The sequence below is a fragment of the Nyctereutes procyonoides genome, unplaced genomic scaffold, assembly GCF_905146905.1.
Source record: "Nyctereutes procyonoides isolate TBG_1078 unplaced genomic scaffold, NYPRO_anot_genome, whole genome shotgun sequence".
NCBI lineage: Eukaryota > Metazoa > Chordata > Mammalia > Carnivora > Canidae > Nyctereutes > Nyctereutes procyonoides.
Genome location: NW_026575052.1, coordinates 11,322,348 through 11,343,200, shown reverse-complemented (window position 1 = coordinate 11,343,200; position 20,853 = coordinate 11,322,348). Strand labels below are relative to the sequence as shown.

The window sequence follows — 20,853 nt, the reverse complement described above, 5'->3', positions numbered from 1 at the left end:
GCTGCACAAGCAGGTGGGCAGATCCGCCCTCCTTGCCCCATACTAACGGAGACAAAGAACCTGAGTTGTTTATGTGCCAATTTTCCCAACAAGAAGGAAGGAATCCCTCCCACCATGTCAGAGTGGTAGCAGACTTTCAGACCTCCCTCCCTCCCTCCCACCAGCAAAGGACACGGAAGCAGGGAAGCATTACACTTTTGTGGGACCTACCTCTGTAAAAATATATATGTTAAAAATGATCTTTCACAATTGCATTTGTATAAAAGTGAATATAACCCAGGCTGGATTCATTATTATATTCATTTTTGTCTTCTGATTTTAAAGGAAAATTACAATACTTGTGTGAGTTGTAGGCACTATGTCTAATGAAGAAGTCAGCCCTGTATGGGGGCATTTTGAGCACCTGGCTGGGTACTGGAGGCCAGGACTAGGTCTCTTCCCTCCAAATGTGCTTCCTCCCACATCACCAATTGCTCCTGCCTCTGTCAAAGCACTAACGCTCTACCCAGCATGACCTCCTAGGCCTGGCCTGTGCTGTTTCTCCACCTGTAACAGATTTCACTGATGTTTGGCAAAATCTACCCCTTGAGCAACCCTGGCACCCAAGCATCTGCCCCCTTCCATACGACTCCTCTTGGATGCACCATCTTTGTGGATTGTCAGCAATGAAATGTGGGGAACTTTATGGGAACTTTTAGAAGAGTTCCTGGAACTTGCTCAGCAACTCTTCTTGGGTACCGTTGTTCTCTCTTGCAGCAGTGTCACTTAGGCACGTGCTCTGCCTGGCAGCACAGGCAGATCGCCTTTGTCTTCTCTCCAATGAGCTCATGGCATCTTGCTCATTTTGCACCCTCTTCCCCGCTCCATACCCAGCTGGGAGTCTGGCACACAGTAGGTACTCAATACAAAGTTGCAGAATTGAATTAAAACTTAAATAACTCAAACTCTCCATGTCCCCAACAGCACTATCCATTACTTGTTGCAAAACAACATCCAGATGCATTTCTGGGCAACTGCTATTTCAGGAAGTGTTATTTGGGGAGCCGAGCCCTGCTGGCTGGGTAAGAAGCAGGCAGAGGGCCTCAGCCATGGTGGCTCCCTTCCTCCCTGTCCTAATCATTTGCTTGGCCATCGGCAGGATTAGACAACAGCAATTATCCCCACATGGTCTATTCCCAGAATTCAAAGTTATTGGGGGAGAAAATGCAATTGTGCTTTTATCCAGTCATTAAAAAACAAAACAAGAGCAGTGGATTTCAAACTGCCTTTCAGATTTGATGAAAAGGAAAACAAACTTGAGCATTAGCCCTAAATTGTGCTGACAACACACTTCCGGGTTTCTTTGTCCTCCTTCACGTTCTCTTCAGAAGTTTTCAACAATTCCTATTGATCCCTGAGCGGTTCTCATGCCTGGGGAGAGCAGCCAGTGTGTGCAGAGGGGAACTGATCTGCCTGAGAGGCCCCGGGGGTTGGAGGAGGATGAAGGGGGTGGGGAGATGGTGGGGAAGTGAAGTCCTGGCTCCTCCGTCCCAGAGAAGTGGTCATTCCTGGGTCCCCACTTGTGACCAGAGCCGCACCTCTACCCCCATCACTGAGCCCACTGCCCACTTGGCCACACCAGACTTCCATCAGCCAGGGTCAAACACACCCAAAAGTAGTCAAATCACCTGCTATTTTAGGACCTTGAAGTAACAGGAGAGTCCACATGCCAGACGCCCACACTGTAGGAGGGGGAAATGAGCTCTGAGAGAGAATAGGTCTCACCTAGGTCACAGAGCAGACTGGTGGCTGAGAAGCCATCAGAAGCCAGGTCTCCTGGTTCTGAAGCTCAGAATGGGGAGAAAACACGGGGAAGCTACATTCATAGGACCCTGTTTTATGCCAACACTGTTTGCATATGGTCTCTTACCATACCCCCACCTGCTCTAGCCACACCAAAAATCTTTTAGACCTCCAGGTCTAAATGTGACCTCCCCTCTAGGCTGTTGTACTTGTGTTTCTGTGTGCATGACCCCTCTCTTATGCTTCTTCCTTCATGCTTCTAGTCTCAGGGTAGAGGCCACCTCCTCCAGGAAACCTTTTTGAAACCCATCCCTCCGAGAATGAATTGAAGAGCCCTTGGTGTGAGTGTGGACCTCAAAGCCTGGGAGATCTACACGGGTATCTCTCTATCTTGCTTCCTGCTGTTTCCCCTCCATGTCTAGGAGAGTGTCTAGCACACTATGGGCACTGAACAATAATGAATAGATAAAGAAGTGGTCTCGGGATCCCTGGGTGGCGCAGCGGTTTGGCGCCTGCCTTTGGCCCAGGGCGCGATCCTGGAGACCCGGGATCGAATCCCACATCGGGCTCCCGGTGCATGGAGCCTGCTTCTCCCTCTGCCTGTGTCTCTGCCTCTCTCTCTCTCTCTGTGACTATCATAAATAAATAAAAAAATTAAAAAAATTAAAAAAAAAATAACAGCTGTTTAAAAAAAAAAAAAAAAAGAAGTGGTCTCATATGATCCCAGTAACAATCTTATGAGAAGATGTCAATCTCCCCATTCCACAGGAGAGAAAATTGAGGCTCAGAAAAGAAATGTGACCCCTGCCGGGTGAGTTGGTAGAGCCAGGATTTGGAGAATCCAAGTCTTCTGACCCCAGGTCAATACTTTCTTTATTTCGACCCCCTTCCTGATATATAGTAACTGAACTAAAGACGGTTTAGTTCACACCATTTTGGACCTATGTGTTACAGCTGGGGTGGGATGGGGAGTGGAGAGGTCACCCAATGGCACTGGGAGACAGTGTGGGGAGGGGATGGTGAAGGAAGACTCTGCTAACTACTCCTTCTGCTACAAGGAACACTTGAGGCAGGCAGCCTAGGAGCCCCAATTCACCTCTAGGTTAAGGCAGGAAGAAGAGAGACCTTTCCACACCAGGGCCAAGCAGGCAGTGCAGAGCAGCTCAGCTCCAGGGAGCACATGCCTGGGAAGATCGGGCTTTGAACAGGGGTGGGGCGTCTGGATTAAGAGGGAAGTATCATTCAATAGGAGGCAATAATTCAGCATACTGCAAGACCAGTTGGTTTATCCATGTTGCAAAACTGGCAGCATCCAACTAAACTCAACATACTAATACCGTATAATCCAGCAATTCAAATCCTGGGTCGATCCCAACATAAGTGACTGCTTGTTTCTACCAAAAAGCATGTACAAAAGTGTTTATAACCCTCAAATACTCCTGATGGGAATGTAAAATGGTGCAGCCACTGTGGAAAACAGTCTGGCAGTTCTTCAGAAGTTGACACATAGAGTCATATGACCCAGCAAGTCCACTGCTAGACAAATACCCAAGAGAAATGAAAACCCACATCCACCCAAAAACTTGCACATGAATGTTCGTAGCAGCATTATTTGGAACAGCAAAAAAACAAAAACAAAAACAAAAAACAAAAACAAAAACAAAACTCACACAATCCAAATGTCCATTAACTGCTTAAAGGATAAATAAATGTGGTATTTTCACACGATGGGATATTATTTGGCAATACTTCCCGGGGAAATGAGGTACAAGTACAAGCCACCATGAGGATGAACCGTGAAAAATTAGTCCTGATGAAAGAAGTCAATCACAAAAAAACAGGTATTATATATGATCTCCTTCATATGAAACGTCCAGAATAAGCAAATCTCTGTAGGGTCAAAGAGGAGATAAGTGGTTGCCTTGGGCTGGCAGGGGAGGGAGAGTTGGAGAGACTGACAGCCAATGGGTTTGGGGTTTGCTTGCAGTTGCCACAAACCGGCAACAACAATGTCCAACAACAGTAGAATGGGTAGATAAACTTGAAAAGGAATGAACTACTCTTTATGATATAATTATGAGTGAAAAGCAGCAAAACCATAAAAGAGTATATATAGTCTGGTGTGAAATCTTAAAGCAGACAAAACTAATCTAAGATGATAGAAGTCAGAATAGTGGTGGCCCTTGGTGGTGGTGGTGGGGCTACTGACTGGGAGGGGCCGGAGGGGACCTTGTGGCATACAGGAAACGCCACCTTGATCTGCGGAGTAGTTACGGGCTGCACCCGTAAGTAAAATTCATTAGGATGTGCACTTAACATTTGTGCCTTCTACTGTATTTAAGGTAGAAGCTACGGGTCGGGTCAATGTTTACAAAGTAATTTAAAAAAAAAGGCAGAGGCTCAAGTAAAAAGACCAGGGCTCAAGTCCTGGCTGTCAGGCCTCTGTGAGAGTCTGTGTCCCTCTGCATGCCTCCTTCCCCATCCTCCAGACATCGGACCAGATGGTTTCAAAGAATCCAACTGGCACCGACAGCCTGAGATTTCTGCGAATTCACATACCTATTTGTCAGTGAGTTTGTTGGGAAATTTGGCAAGTGCTTGCCATCAATGCGGTGTGAAGAAAAGGGGGCTGGCTGTCTGCTGTGGGCTCAGCCTTGTTTCCAAGGAAGGCAAGGTCTTTGGAAAGTGGGTGGGAACACCCCGCCTCCAGGAGGGAATGTCACTTTCAATATGAATCATCTTAGGCATCCAGCAACTTGCTCTGGGAATAGATACCCTGACTCACTTCTCCCTGACAGGAACAAGACTTGCTACTAAAATTTCAGATTTCAAGAGAACCAGCACAGCCCAAATAGCCTCTCAGAGGCGGAAAAAAAAAAAAAAAAGAAAGAAAGAAAGAAAAGAAAAAAGAAATCAGCCTAGTAACCAACCAGGAATCAGAGAGGGGCTGGGCGTCTTTGTACTGAAGACCCGAGGAGCCCCAAAGGAGGCCGCCCGCCGGTTCACACGGCTGCTGGCGCCAGGGCAGGGACCGGGACCCAAGGCTCCCTGACCTTGAGTTTTCTTTTTACAACAACCTGCTACTATATTTTTTAGAGAAATAAATTATGCTCTGTGCTGGTGGGAAGCCTTTTAAACAAAAAGAAAAAGAAAACGGCCAAGATGCATCTTAATGAGAAAGTGCTTGGGAAAAAAAAAAATCTTTTGGGGGAGGAGAGTGCAGAGCACCATGCCCCAATGGTCAGCTGCATGGGAGAGTGGAAAGCCAGCAGGCTAATTCAGAGGTGAGGCTTTGCTTCGATAATTACCCAGTGTGACCTGAGGGACTTTCTGGTCTTTAGGAGGTAGCTGTGAAATCATGGATGTGTCATTCAAGGCCACAGGAAGACATCTCCCCCCCCAACAGAACCGCAGCATCTGACCAGCAACTGTCCGTTGTGCCTACCCTTCACGTGTGGGGTTAATACTTTCATCCCATTACCCTCCTTGTGCTAAAAGCCCATCTGCCAGTGACCGGCGCTTCTAATCCATTTCCTCTGCACTCTGACAGCCCCCAGCCTCCGGATGGAGCAGCCACGGCTCCCAAAACATGTGACTACCCGGAAGGTTTGCTTGCTGCCCTTACGCCTGACCTGTTCTATGCAAGGAATTGCAACATCACCACTTCCGACGCAGATGACAGCTCTTTCTCAAAACAAACTCAAAGCCCGGGTCAGGAATGTGCACCACGGCCTGCGAAAAAATCAGTGAGCAACACGGCCTGATAATGATTTTCCAAGAATTATGGATACTGGGTGTTTTCGTTTTTCAGAAAAAAAAAAAAAAAAAAAAAGAACCAACTCATAAAAGTGGCTATAGTATTTTTCAGCCAGAGAAGTCAACGTGTTCTGTTACCCAACAGCAGGGGAAGAGGATAGCGGACCAGGGAGGGTGTGCGTGCATGCCAGGCAGGGTACTAGGGCGACCTAACCCTGCCCCCACCTCCATAGGTGAGTAAACTGAGGTTCAGAGAATTTTGTGACTTGCCCAATTACATTCAGTTGGTAAATGCGGAGGACTTGAAGCCAGGTCTACCTCTAAAGTCAAAATGCTGCCTCCCAGAAACAACCTCAGAGATTCGTGGAAACATGGAGTTCTGTGGAAAACTGCAGAAGCAGGTGGTTTTTGCAAACTGTCTCTCTGGCAAAGTGTGCAGTTCCCTAGGCAGCCATACTGGTAGAGTAACTCTCACCCCCCACGAAAAGATCCAGTAAGACTGGTGTGTGTGTGGGAGACTGTGAACATTTTGCAGAAGGTACTACTAAGTCACACACCAAAAAGCAATTGTAAAAGTGACATCTTGGGACCTGGATTTATTCCCTCTTCAACATCATATTTGCTCCGTTACAAGGCAAAGATGATTTTTTTTCTCTGCCAAGGCCGAACATTCCCAGCCTGTGATCTTAAAATCATGCTGTGTTCATTTTGCCTCTTAACTCACCCAAAGCCATAAATCATCCCTCGAAATGGGGATTTGGTTGGCAGTTCTATCGGGGATTCACAAGGCAGAGGCAGAATCCAATTTGGGGCTCTCACGGTCATCCTGAGTCAGCTAGGAGCAGGGGGACATTGCTCTTGGCCTTGCGAGTGCCTCCATGCTCCATGGAGAAGAGGCCCAAGAAACAAATCTGCTGACCAAGCAGGACCGTTGCTCTGATGGGGTTAGTCTGCTGATTCTAAATGCACTTGTGACAGAGGACGAGGTCAAGGCAGCTGAAGAGAATAAGAGGAAGAGAGAGCAAAGCAGGACCCAGCCCTTTCCCAGCCAACCAAGGACAAGGGGAGAAGGGAAAACAGGGCAGGCAGAGACAGCAGTGGGCGATTCATTCATTCCAACATATTTACTGAGAGCCTACTACGTGTTAGGTGCCAGACACTGTTTCTTTCTTCCGAATATAATGATTTTCACAAGTACTTTTTAACAAATAGAAAAATTATGGAAGCAGCTGAGGGTTAATGAGTGTGCATTGGCAGGGACATGTAGGCACATGGACTTCATCTAATCTCCACCACTGCTGGGGGAAGTAGGTATTATCTTCATTGTACAGATGGAGAAACTGAGGTACAGAGATTAAGAAACTTGCCTACGGTCACATGACTAGTAAGTGGCAGAGCCAGGATTCAAATTCAGGCAGGTGTAGTTCTCAAGTCCCTAGTTCCTTCAGCTCATCATGCTGACGGCCAATGGCATGTTTTGCAATTCTGTGTTTTCAGGTTCTCCGGAAAGGATAAGACATTTTCCTATGCTGGGAGAAAAGAGGAACATCTGCATCTTTTTTCTAAGCCCTGAATACTCAACCAATGTCCACTAACTACTGATGCCTGGAGATGAGTGGCTGCAGACCCTGGCCATGAAGTACATGTCCTCCTCAGCTTCCGTCAGGGTAAGGGAGAAGATGTACCAGCTTGGATTCCCCCAACTCAGATGAAGGAGTGGGACTTGCCTTCGAAGAGGCCTCTCTGGTGGCACCCTCCCAAGACTCTGTGCCCATGCTGATGTTCCCAGCTGCCAAGGGAAGATGAAGTTATCATGGCTCACTCTGACTTCTTGGGAGGATTAATGCTCGTTAAGCGTCTCAAGGCTGGCAGCTGGCACCAGTGCAAGGTGTCGCTTACTACTGCCCAGAAACTCTCATCCTGGCAGGAGGCTCATTTATTCCATGGCCTTGAACCTTAACCTTCCCCTGTCTCTTCCCTGTTAAAAATTTCTCTGTAAGCTGCTTAAATGAAGAAGTGAACCTGACACTGCCTGCCAGTGGGCTGCTCAGCCACGAGCTCTGCCATGGGCACTCAAGGGCTGGGGAAACAGGGCAGGAGGGATCAGGGCTTAGGAAGAAGCCCTGGAGCCCTCACATGGGTCCCTGGGTCTAAGGTCTCGGATATGCTCCAGTCAAAATGGGAGCTGCACACACTGTCCTAAGAGCCTTATGTCATCCTCATAGCAGCTGACCTGAAGAATGCCAGACATGAATATGAGTGCTTCTCATGTCTTAACTCCTTTCATTCTCAAAACAATCCTGTGAGTGGGTAGTATTGTGTCAACTTTACAGCTGGGACAGAGGTCCAGAAAGGTTAAGAAACTTACCCAAGGTCACAAAGCTAATAAGTGGCACAGCAGCATGCAAATGCAACCCCTCTGGCCCCGAGCCCATGCTAGCTTATTTAATATCCTCCCCAATCATAGCAGCAGTCCTTTTTACAGGTAAGGAAGGCCTTTGTGCACTGAGCCACTGTGCTTTGTGGCATTGCCGGCTGCTGCACAGCAGCTGGTTCCTCTCCCTCCCCTCCCTGAATGGGTTCTTCAAGTGGCAGACTTACCTCTGTGACTTATTAGCAATCAGAACACTACCATCGAGTGCCTGCTCTGAACCTGACTCAGGGCTAGGCCTCTGTCCATCTCCAGTTATCACCAAGGCCCCAAGAGGCCAGGGACTCTGTCCCACTCCGCAGTCTGAGGCCACACAGCTAAGTGGCAACACAGAGGTTCTATTCAGGCCTGCTGAGATCCAAAGCCACACTCTTTCCACCACCTGGCTGGACACTAACAGGGACATTTGAGTGACCTCTTAGAGGAAGGGGAAATAGGCAGATATCTGCCATGGCCTGGGCCACAAGACAAGGAGCAGGCTGTGTCCTTGCTCACAGCACTGGGGTCTTGGGAACATTTTCTGACAGGACCTGCTGAGCCGGATGTTAGTAAAAAGGAAGCCACTTTGACACTGAATTGCTAAGGATACAAAAGCTGGCTTGAGAGACACCTCACTCAGCAATCTTGCTCTGAGTGAGAACAGATTCAGGGAAGGGGAGTATGGGCAGCTGGGAGGGGAACTCGATTTGGTGAAATGCTGCACAGGAGACCGACTCAGCATCTGATGTCACTGCAAAGACAGGCACTGGTGTGAACTCATTACTTTTCCTGGTATACAGCCCTCTTGGCCCTGCAGGCCCAGGAGGGGGACTGCAAGAGCCCATGTCCAAACAGCTCAGCCAGGTGGGGCAGGGTGGGCACTGCTGTCACCTGACCTTCCTGGCAGGGCTCAGTTTACAGTAAAGTCCCTGAAGATGGCAGTGGCCAGAGCCCAGCAACGATGCCACCTAGCAGCCCACACGAGTCCAGAAAAAGAAGTAGTAGGGTGACAAGCATTCTAACTTAGGCCAATTCACCTTCTTCTATTTTTGGGAATAGTCTGGCTTCAAAGCCTCTCATGGATCCATCCCAAACTAGAACCTCCTCCTCTGGGTGCATTCCCATAAGCCTCTGTCTCCTGAGACAATTTTGTGGTAATCACAGTCAGAGATACTACCTATTAAGCAGGTTCTTTGTGTCAGGCAGGTCCTGGGCTGGGGTCTGATGTTTTCATTAGTTTTCACTGTGCAGAAAAACTCAGGCTCATAGAGAAATAACTTGCCTAAGGTCATACAACCAAGAAGTGGTACAAAAGCATTTGTTGAATGAAAGAATAAACCAAGACCAGCTCTCGCTGCACATCCTCCTTTCCCAGGGGCCAGCCACCCACTGCGACCTCTTTGCTAGCTCCAGAGGAAAGACACTGCTTCGCTGTGGGGACTACTGCAGGCACTGGATTGATGGGCACCCAGGGGAGTGGCTGCTCTGGGAGACAGACACCCAAGGGACCTCAGGACCTCCCATGGGCTCGCCAGGGCAAACGCTGACTACATGTATTATTCTGTAAATGGCAAAGCACTCACACAGACTTGGCCCTTTGAATGTTCATATTTGCTCTCACAGCAGTCCAGTATGAAGGACAAATGAGCAGAGGGGACCTGAGACATTATGTGACTCAAACCTGGCCACACAGGTACCTCAGGACAGAGTGAGGACTTGCGCCCAGGTCTTTTGACTCAAGGACCAACTTACTTTCTGCCATTCTAGCTGCCCACTCTCCATCAGGGCTGGTGATTGAAAAGGCACTGAGAGTTGAGGTGCAAATGACAGCCCTGAGGAATTTTGCACAATGGGACTTGGCTTAGCTCAATCCTACCTACAGTGTTCCCATGGTACTTCCTCTGTCCCTGTGGATGGTCTGAGCAACAGCTATGCCCATGCTGTGTAGTTTCAGAAATTAGCCTCCCCCACTCCCACCAATTCCCTGAATATTTGTAAATTGTTAGAGGGAAGGAGAGGGAAAGCCTCCATGGCTCCATCCTGGATTTACACTAGTCACCAAAGCTCCAACAACTGTGGTGAGACCCACACTGGCCCCTTTTCCCCAGGGCTGATGTGGGATGTTAGGGGAAGGTCTGAGTTCCAAGGCAGGGGAGACAGCCAGGCCCCTGAACAGAAATCCACACATTTCATATCCGAGGTTTAAAGAAACATCTGTCTTCCTCCCTTCTGATTCAGGAGTCCTCCTAGGAATCTATCCTAAGACAACATTTTATGCACAAAGATGACAACTGGTGAATTATCTTTAATAGCAAAAAATTGGAAATGACTTCTGTCCAACATTAGCAGAATGGTTAAATGAATTATGGCACATCCATGCAATAATTGCAACCATTAAAAACATTCTTTATGACAAAGTTTGGATAAGTTAGGGAAACACTTATGATGTAATATTAAGCCAAAAGGAGGGGGAGAGAGAAAGAGAGAGAGAGACAGGACATAAAATTGTATATAGAAGAAAAAAGCAAAAAGAAGATTGGAAAGAAATGAACTAAGATGCTAAGAGAGGCTGCATCTATGTGGCAGAATGAGTTATTTTTTGTCTGTTTTCCATTTTTTAACAAAGATTTATTTATCTATTCATGAGACACACACACACACACACACACACACAGAGGCAGAGACACAGGCAGAGGGAGAAGCAGGCTCCTCGCAGGGAGCCCGATGCGGGACTCGATCCCAGATCTCAGGATCACGACCCAAGCCGAAGGCAGTCGCCCAACCACTGAGCCACCCAGGTGTTCCTGCTTTCCACTTTTTGATACTTTTTCTTTTCCCCTACATTGCTGTGATAATCAGAAAAATGAAAGAAGCTTCCCAAACTCTCTCTCTCTCTATCACACACTGCCCCCCCACCTCCCCAGGAGTGAATTCTCACACATCCAGAAAGAATGTGATGCAGATTGGTTAGAGGGAAGAAGGCAGGTTCTCTGTGTTCCTCTTCCCATAACGTAGGCACTTCTCTTAAGATCATACACATGGGATCCCTTTAACCTGCCTTCAGGATTTTCCTAGGGCTTTTCATCTGACTTGGTTCTTTGGTTCTGGACCTCAGGAGTGAGGAACACAGTGGGTGAATTTCTGTCTCCAGCCCTGGACAGCTCTGGTCTCTCAGGGAAGCAGCAAGCCAGGCCGCCTCCAGCATCTTTTCTGGAGAAAGGCCTGAAGAGAGGAGAGCTGGCGACTTGGAAGGGTGTTAAATTTGGAATGTGAGGCCGTGCCCACAAGAAGGCACTCTGCAGACTCTCCAGCTGTGATAGGCTTTCCGAATTAGGAGAACCCGTGGCTGAAGAGGGAAGAGACACGAGCTAGTGAGGCTGAAGGTCACATGCAAGCTACTGACACGAGGCCACACCTGTGCTACTCCCTGACGTGCGACAGTACTGTCTGTCTACGAGGTGAGCGTGCAAGATGCACCTGCAGGACCCTAAAGGCAGTGCATGCACCCACCTCATCAGAAACATGTTCTGTTTCTCTACGAGACCACCCAAGATCATCTTACAGCTACACCTGGGGGAGTGGATTTAAATCCAGTCCTCTGTGTCCTTCAGAGCACCAAACCTGCTCCTTGGAAGGTCTCTGTTCCTTACCATCTCCAGTCACATGTCCAAGTGTGTTTGCTCTAAAACACAGATGCTAAGTGCATACAAAGAGTGTAAAGTGAGAGGGAAGCGTGTTGGCTTCCCCCAAATCTAGAAGGCTCGAAAGTCTGAGCAGCCCAGAAGGAGCTCAGACTCAGAAGCCACTGGGTCTGGGGAAATAGGGGGGGTGGTAAGTGGGGGGGCTGCAGGACACAATGGCCCAAACTGAATTCCACTCAGCCACCAGGGGGACTCACCAAACATGTTGCCCTCATAGCCGTCTCTTGTGAGTGGCCGGAGCTCATTTTTCCCCATTGCATAAAGCTTGTAGCTCTGCCAGGCGAACTGCATCATCTGCAAGAAAAAGCAGGAAACAGAACCTGAGCATGGCAATTCCCAACCATGTACTCTGACCACCTGGCTTTGCCCTCTGCAACAGGATTTGAAACCACATTTAAAAAGTAATTCATGGGATCCCTGGGCTGCTCAGCAGTTTAGTACCTGCCTTCGGCTCAGGGTATGATCCTGGAGTTCCAGGATCGAGTCCCATATCGGGCTCCCTGCATGGAGCCTGCTTCTCCCTCTGCCTGTGTCTCTACCTCTTTCTCTCTGTCTCTGTGTCTCTCATGAATAAATAAATAAAATCTTTTTAAAAAATAATCTTCCAAACTGAAGAAGATGACTTCCTTTCACATAGTTCTATTCATAGTCATGGCTGCCTGGAAGGCCATTCTCCTCAGACGACCCCAGTAGCCCAGAGTCTTCCCACAGATTCCTTAGAGAAGACACAGAAAACATTAAATATATTCTAGCCATCCTTCAGTGCCAAAGTGAAAAGCTACCTCTTCCTTGAAGCCTTCCTGCTCTGCTCCAGCCCTAAAGCGATTCTCTGAAAGGAAGGAAACAACTTACTGAGTGATGCCTGGTAGAATCTAATAAAGCAATCCCCTGAGCTAGCAACTGTTGACTCTGTCCTACAAGGCAAAGACATCAGGTAACTTGTCCAAGGTTACCTAGAGTCAGTGAGAATGCTGGGAACCAAACCCATGCCCTGTGGTTCCGAAGCCTTAAGTCTGTCCCCAAAGCCTTTGTTCTGCCCCCTAAAGTCAACACAAGGCTCTATGAACTTTTCTAACACTTGGCTTGACTCACTCTTGCCATCCTGAGCTCCCTAGCACTCGAGCTGGTCACTTACCGTTTTTGTTTCCCTGGCTGGGAACCATAAGCGCCTTGAAGCCAGCCACTATACATGCCTCAGTCTCCCCTACAGCAACCAGTACAGGGCTTGGCATGTGTAGGGGGCAATGAATATCAACTTTGTCACCCAGTCTGGACATGAGTTCTTACTCATTAAGGTAACCATGTCATTCCCTAGGGAACATTGTTCAAGCACCTTGGAATGCAAGCTGACAGTGTATCCTCAGCTCTGCTTCTCTGTCCCCCAGGCTCTCCCTTATTTGCCTTTATGGTGCTGCTTTTTTGCCTCTACATGGCTGGCTGCTTGGGTGACAGCAGGGCAGAGGAAGAAGCCGGGGCAGGAAGCAGAGGCACAGCTGAGAGCCCAGTGTGTGGGGAGGCAGCTGGTGTGGAACAAAGAACTCAGGCTTCTGAGGCCAGACTGTCTGGGTTCTCATTTTACCTCTGCTTTGACTCTAGCAAGTGACCAAACATCTCTGCACCTCAGTGGGCTTCTTTTTGAAATGGGAATGACAAGTGATGTTTTGCTGAAAGACTTAATCTCTAATCCTGAAAGGTTTGCATGAAAGAAAGTAGTTGGGAAATGCCCAGTTTCTGACCTGCCATGGCACGTGATCACTAAACACTAGTCCTCTGCCCTCCTGAGCTGCTAAAATCTCCATCTGGTGCCCCAAGCCACAGCCACCACCTCTCCTCCCAACCATCCTTAATTCTCAAACTTTGCGAGCATCACCTAGAGAGCTCTGTAGGCCCCATCCTTGAGTTTCTGATTCAGCAGGTCTGGGGTGGGCCCAAGAATTTGCTTTTCTAACGAGTTCCCATATGCTGCTGGTCCACAGGCCACCCCTGAGAGCCACAAGTCTGGTCCATGTGTTTATTTCTATTTCTCACCTCACCTCCAGATGCTGTACCTTTCTACTTTTCTCCTTCTATCTCCCAGCCTACCTTCCTGCCTCAGCTTCCCCTTTCTGGACGTCTCCACCCTCATCCTCCATGCTCTGCCATTCCAGGTGCCAAGGCTTAGAAGTGGTCTCTTCCAGACGCATCTGGACCATAATTTCTGTGTTTGCCGCTGTGGCCCAAATACACAGGCCAGGAGAGCAGATGTGACTAGTCTATGGACCACACTTCCCGTGAAATAGCAGAATGATCCCACAGCACCTCTCCGTTTCATAGATGTTCATACTGAGGCTCAGAGATGGAAGTGGTCAGGGTGGCACAGCCGGCAGGGCTGGAATCCGCCTCTTTCAACTCCCAGGCTGGCTGACCCTGTCCTCGTGCCCAGCCTGATATATGGCTTCCCATGTGACACACATGCAAAATGTCATGGTAACGCATGCCAAGCACTTGGCAAGCGCTTTGAGTCCTGGTTCCATTCCTGTTATTTTCTACTTATCCTGAATTGGCAATAACAGAAACTAATTGCTGGGTAAGACTGCTTAAGGGAGACTGGCCTCCTCCCTCAGTCTCTCTTATCTGGAGGCCTCCTCAGTTAAGTCGGTGTGAGCTGAGGAAGTGGAGAGTAGCAGGAGGCTGGTAAAACAAAAATGACAACAGGAAAGCAGGAGCAGAGGTCTGGATGGGGAGGATGACACCCTCCCCTCAAAACCCCTCCTGCTTAAGAGAATCGAGAGAGAGAGAGAGAGAGAGAGAGAGAGAGAGGGAGGAGTGGGTGTACCAGAGTAATTAGGAGAATCATAGGTATCTGCATGTTCCCAGAGGAACTGCCACTGCAGGGATGTGGAGACGTTTGGAACAGGGCCCGTTATCTCAGTCACCCCACATCAGTGGATAGGAGCGAAGGCACAAATCATCCCTATGCCCCTGGGGATGAGATTCAGAAGGCAACCAGCATGGATCTCAGCCCTCTCTCTGCTTTCTCTCTCTCCCTCTCATACACACAACATGTACAAAGACACACTGGTGTCTTCCATCTGGGGTCACAAGTGGCTCAACCTGGGCACTGGATTAGCAGGGGACAGGAAAAGACGCCCAGCCAGGCAGTCTTTACTTCTCTTCCTAGAGCACCCCAAGCAAGCACCAACCTAGGGTCTTGTCCTGTGCTCAGCTATGGTTTGGGCTACAGCCATAGTGGGAACGCTACCCCGGCCCCACCTTCTATTTCCCTGCCAAATGCTTATCTTCCTTCACATCCCAGTTGAAACAGCACTTTTGGAGGAAGCCTCCTCCCCAGTCATGCCTAAGTCAGGCCCCTACTCTTTCCCCACATTCCTGATGCTATGGCCCACAGCAGCCTGCAGTCAAGCTTTTATACAGTCCCCCCCCCCCCCGCCCAAACTCCTAGTCGTTGCTGCATGTCTCGCAACTCATCCAGGGACTGGCACATAATACGGGCTCACTAAATATTTGCTGAATGACCCTTAAGAAAACCGCTGTAGAGCTTAACGCATGGTTGGCAGACTGGTGGACCACAGATGTCATGGGTAAGATAGGTCATGTCAGAAGGGAGGGGCTTCTAAACACCAGAGGCACTCAGAAGAGGGCAAGTGTGTGTCTCAAGTAGATAACCAAGCGTCCTCATGGACACACAGGACTGTGAGGGACACAAGAAGAGGATGAACCACAGAAAGACTACCTCACTCCGGAGCTGGTAATACATGCCTTGGCTGACCCCTGGACTGGGCTTTAGAGATAAAATGTCCTTGGCTTCATGTTAGGCAGGTCTAAGACCTCAAAGGTCATCTAGACTACCTCCTGCCCCACACAAGTTCCTTAATAAAAGATTAACTAATGCCTCTTTGAACACCTGCAGGGATGGAGTGCTCACCACTTTACCAGGCAGAGCTCATTTGACTATAGTTTCTTTTTTTTTCTTTTTAAAGATTTTATTTATTTATTTATTTATTTATTTATTTATTTATTTATTTATTTGAGACACAGAGAAAGAAGCAGGCAGAGACACAGTAAGAGGGAGAAGCAGGCTAAATGCAGGGAGCCCGACGTGGGACTCAATCCTGGGTCTCCAGGATCACGCCCTGGGCCGAAGGCAGATGCCCAACTGCTGAGCCACCCAGGCGTCCCTGACTATAGTTTCACAAAATTCTTCCTTAATCTGTCCAAATCATGTTTTTCCAGGGTGCCCCGAGGCTTGTTGCCCATTTGTTATGGTTCACTATACTTTTGTTAATGAGCAGAAACCAAGTGCAGACTCTCCCTGGTTACATCTGGACCAGATCCTGTGGGCGTGGACTTGCCATTTGTCCCTGATAATTTTATCTTGTAGGACTCTGCCTACCATTCTGTGCTGTCAGGATCTTTCTGGAACCACATCTTATCATTCAACATGCGTGCATCTGCCTGCTTTGGGTAATCTGCAAACTTGATAGGACTGCCATCTGTGTCTCCCCCCACCGAGTTTTGGACAGAAACATTGAGCAGGGGGGCTGAGAACAGCATTGGGGAAACCACAGCAGGGGCCTTTCTCCTGGATGTTGCATCTTTCTTTGAGTGTCATCTGTCAGCAAGTGAGGAACCTACCAATCAATACAACCCCCATGTCTCCATTTTTGTACACAAAGATGTTGTTTCAGCCCTGTAAAGGACAGGGCTGAAGCACAGAAACATCATTCCCCCAGCATAGCTAGTACAGAAAATAATTAATTGCTGCATTTTTTTTTAAAGGAAAATCAGGGGTTAGACTGGCACGATTTGCTCTTAGAGAACCCATTTTGGTTCCTACAAATCATCATTTTTTGTTCTAAATGCTTGCAAATCACTAACTTAAAACCCTATCAGGGCCTCTTAGGAGGCTATAATCAAAAAGATGGACAATAATAAATGATGGCCATAATGAGGAGGAATTGGAACCCTCATATATTGTTGGTGGGAATGAAAATGGTGCAGTTGCTTTGGAAAAAGTTTGGCAAAAAAAGTTAAATAGAGAGTTACCATGTGACCCAGCAACTCCACTCCTAGGTGTGGACCTGTCCAGAAAAGAACTAACAGCTGGCCGAAGGCTTCCATTCCTAGAAAGGCCTGCTTGCCAGACTGATCCTCAGCTGATGTCTAGGAATGAGGATTTCATGAGTATTCTCACCATCCTCTAACTGGTGAGGGTGGTTTCCTGTCCTTAGAATGTACAAACAATCTCTGATGCTGAATACCTGGCTTTCCTGCTGGGAGTCTAGAATTTTGGTATGTGCTAAAATGGTACCTATGTGACCAGCCCCCAAAAAAACCTCAGGCCCTGAGTCTCTAACGAGCTTCCCTGATAAATAACACCTCACATGTGTTGTCATAACTCAGTGCTAGAAGAATTCAGCATACCCTGTGTAATCCCGCTGGGAGAGGACTCTAGGAAGCTTTGCCTGGTTTCCTTTGGGCTTCCCTGCATGTACGTTTTCCCTTTGCTGATTTTTCTCTGTGTCCTTTTGCTACAATAAAAAAAATCACAGCTAGAAGTAGAACTCAGTGCTGAGTCTTTTGAGCCCTCCTGGTGAATCACTGAACCTAGGGGTCCCCCTGACACATCTCCTAGAAAATAAAAAATGTAAGTCCACACAAAAACTTGTACACAAATACACACAGCAACACTCTTTACAATAGCAGGAAAGTGAAAAACAGCCCGAAAATTGACTGACAAATGAATCAACAAAACGTTAGACCATATATATGCCATGGAATATTACTCAGCCATAAAAAACAATGAAGTACTGACACAACTACAGCATGGAAGAACCTTGGAGGACAGGCACAAAAGGCCACATAGTATAGGATCCTATTTCTATGAAATGCCCAGAACAGCCAAATCCATGCCAACAGAAAGTAGGTTAGTAGTTACCAGGGACTTGGGAGAAGACAACATGGGGAATGAAACCTTTTTGGGATGATGAAAAAAAAATTTTTTTTAAAGATTTTATTTATTTATTCATGAGAGACACAGAGAGAGAAGCAGAGACACAGGCAGAGGGAGAAGCAGAGTCCATGTGGAGAGCCTGATGCAGAACTCGATTCCAGGACCCTGGAATCACCATCTGAGCTGAAGGCAGATGCTCAATTCCTAAGCCATTCAGGTGTCCTGATGAAAATGTTTTATAATTGATGATGAGGACTGCACAACTCTGTGGATATATTAAAAACCACTGAATTTTAACACTTTCAAAAAAGGTGTATTTTATGGTACATGAATTGTATCTCAATAAAGTTATTTATATTTAAAAACTATTAGTAGAGACAAAAAGGTGTCTTTTGCCAGTGGATATGACACACCAGAGCATGCCTTCATTTCGGTGATATTCCTGCCAAAAACACAAACCTAAACTGAATCATGAGGAAGGATCACACAAACTGAAATCAGGGGACCATGTACAATGTAAATGGTCTTCACTCTTCAAAAACATCAATGTTGTTCATGAAAGAAAAGGAAAGACTGAGTAGGATCAAAGGAGACTAGAGAGATGTGAACTAAATGCCATCCATAAACTTGAGTGTGATCCTGGAGCAGAAATAACGATTATTATTATTATTTCTATGAAGACCACTGTCAAGACAACTGACAAAATTTGAACGGAGTGTAGGAATCAGATGGTAGTGTTACATCAGTGTGAATTTTCTCTCTTAACGGTTTTACTGTGGTTATATAGGAAAATGGCACTAAGGTTTTGGAAATACACAATGAAATATTTAACGGTTAGGGGCATTATGTTTGCAACTTCCTCTCAAATGGTTCAGAAAACTGTGTGTGGCAAGAGAAAAAAAAAAGCAAAAGGTAAAATGTTAATATTGGAGGACTCCAAGTGAGGGGTAAATATGAAATCTTTGTTAGATTTTTGTAACTTTTCTACAAATCTAAATTTATTATTTCTTTAAATCCATTGAGGGGTTACCCAGCTGGCTCAGTTCATAGATGCTTGTTTGCAGGGTTGTGAGTTCAAGCCCCACATTGGGCACAGAGCCTACTTTTTTAAAAAAAAGTTAAAAAGTCCATAAGGAAACTTTGTTGGAAGTTGATGCCATTTTCACTCAAATGTCTATATTACAGAATTATGTTTCCCTTAACTTTTATAAATTATATCAGAACGTGCTGGTCTCCCTGCAGGTCCTTGGGCCACAGTTCCCACAAAGGCCCTCCCTGCTGGGTGCTCATGGCACCCTCTCCGGGCCTGTCCTGCCAGCTCTTGTCCAAAGATGGAGCAAATGAGGAGCTAGCAATTTTGGTTTCTCCTTTTATAATTACATTACCATGTTTAAATGAGGTGCCCATCCTTACTCTGTTCTTTCTGCTCCAAAAATAAAGTCCCCTTTTGTGGTTCTGAGCATTTCCCAGAAGTCCAGCTCAGTCCAGGTCTCAGCCCCCTGTCCAGTCTCCCACATCTAGATCACTCCTCTCCCTCAAGCTCTGTTCTGTGCCCATCTCCCTCCTTCTGCACATGACTTTAAAATAGTTTTAAAAATAAAGTTGATCTATCTTTTAACGTATTCAACATATACATGCACATTGTAGAAATGGAGAAAGCAAGCCACCACCCATTATTTAAATACTATAACCACCATTCCCATTTCGATGTCTTTCTTTCCATTCATCTCTGCTTCTTTCAGGAAGGGTGACATAAACATTTTCCATTTCATTACAAAGGCTTTGCAAACAATATTTTCAATGGCTATACATAGCCTAGCAAGTAAGTCCAGCATCATTTACTTAACCTTCCTACCATATAATCCGACATTTCAGTGATTTCTACTTTGTGGCTATTATAAATAATTCCATAATGAACATCTCTGTGCACACTTCTTTTTCTACACTTCAACTAAGTTATTTAGGCCAGAGCCTCTAAGAAATTGCTGGGAAAAAATTAAAAGTTATTAATATGTAGGTACCCTTTTAAAGAATAAATCCAGACAGCTCATTTTGCCCATCAATATGCAAAACTTGGTGAAAAATATATAACAAGTCTGTGTGTGACAATACAGTAATGTAGTTCACTTGGATGAAATAAAACTAAATAACAGTCATTTATATTTGTGTGGCTCTTTGCACACTTTATCTCATTTGATTTGGGTAGTTCAGTGGGCTTGACAGGATAGGCCATTATTCTCATTTAGCAATAATCATGCAAGAGCTCAATAAAGTAGGAAATGTAAAGTATTAAACAGATTTTAAAAACTGTTTCCAAAAGCACAGTGACATACAAAAATCCTACTTGTATAATATTAAGTGAAAAATCAGGGTGCCAAATTATATAGTGTGAAACTTACTGGGCCATCTATGAGTATTTTAAAGAAGAAGAAGAAGAAAGAAAAAAAAAGAATGGGAAGGAAATACACCAAAATGCTGACAGTGGTTATTTCTGATAGTGAGAAGCTTAGTGATTGTTATTTTTTCTACTAATAGATTTATATTTTCTGGGTTTTCTATAATAGTATCTACAAATTTTTATAATGTGGAAATTAAAGGTTGTTAGAATGAAAAACATAAGGGAGAAATGATATGATGCTACTCCTAAGTCAAAAGGGAGTGCTTGGGTGATTGGCCATGGGTTGGATCGGATGGAGCCAGGTTTGACAAAGAGAAGGCCTTTACAGCTGGGAGTCAGAGAGAAGGCCAACCAGCAAGAAAAACAAGATAGGGGATCCCTGGGTGGCGCAGCAGTTTGGCGCGTGCCTTTGGCCCAGGGCGCAATCCTGGAGACCCGGGATCGAATCCCACGTCGGGCTCCTGGTGTATGGAGCCTGCTTCTCCCTCTGCCTGTGTCTCTGCCTCTCTCTCTCTCTCACTGTGTGCCTATCATAAATAAATAAAAAACAAAAAAAACAAAAAAAACAAAAAAAAAAAAAAAGAAAAACAAGATAAACAGAAACACATAGCCAGAATCTCAGCGTCCAACAGAATCTGAGTGCCAAAGACATTATCTGTTCCCGAAGCCACATTTTATAAGAACTACGTGAGGCTCAGACTGGGGAAGTGATTTGCCATGGTCAGGACACAGAAGTTAACAGCACAGGGATGGTCCTGTCTCCAAGAAAGGGGGCCAGGACAGTGACGCAGCTGACTGGAGCAGAGACAGCCTGAGCCATGGCAAGAGGAATTTGGGATGGCCTTAAGAACGT

General features: G+C 46.5%; 1 protein-coding gene across 1 annotated transcript in view; it reads right to left on the bottom strand.

The window, feature by feature from the left end:
• The window catches only part of MAN1C1 (mannosidase alpha class 1C member 1), a 141,395-nt gene that overhangs the window by 74,788 nt on the left and 45,754 nt on the right, over nucleotides 1-20,853 (bottom strand). Inside the window, exon 2 of the mRNA XM_055331988.1 lies at nucleotides 11,847-11,943. Coding sequence (XP_055187963.1) covers nucleotides 11,847-11,943 — 97 coding nt within the window. The remainder of the gene's footprint in view (nucleotides 1-11,846; nucleotides 11,944-20,853) is intronic.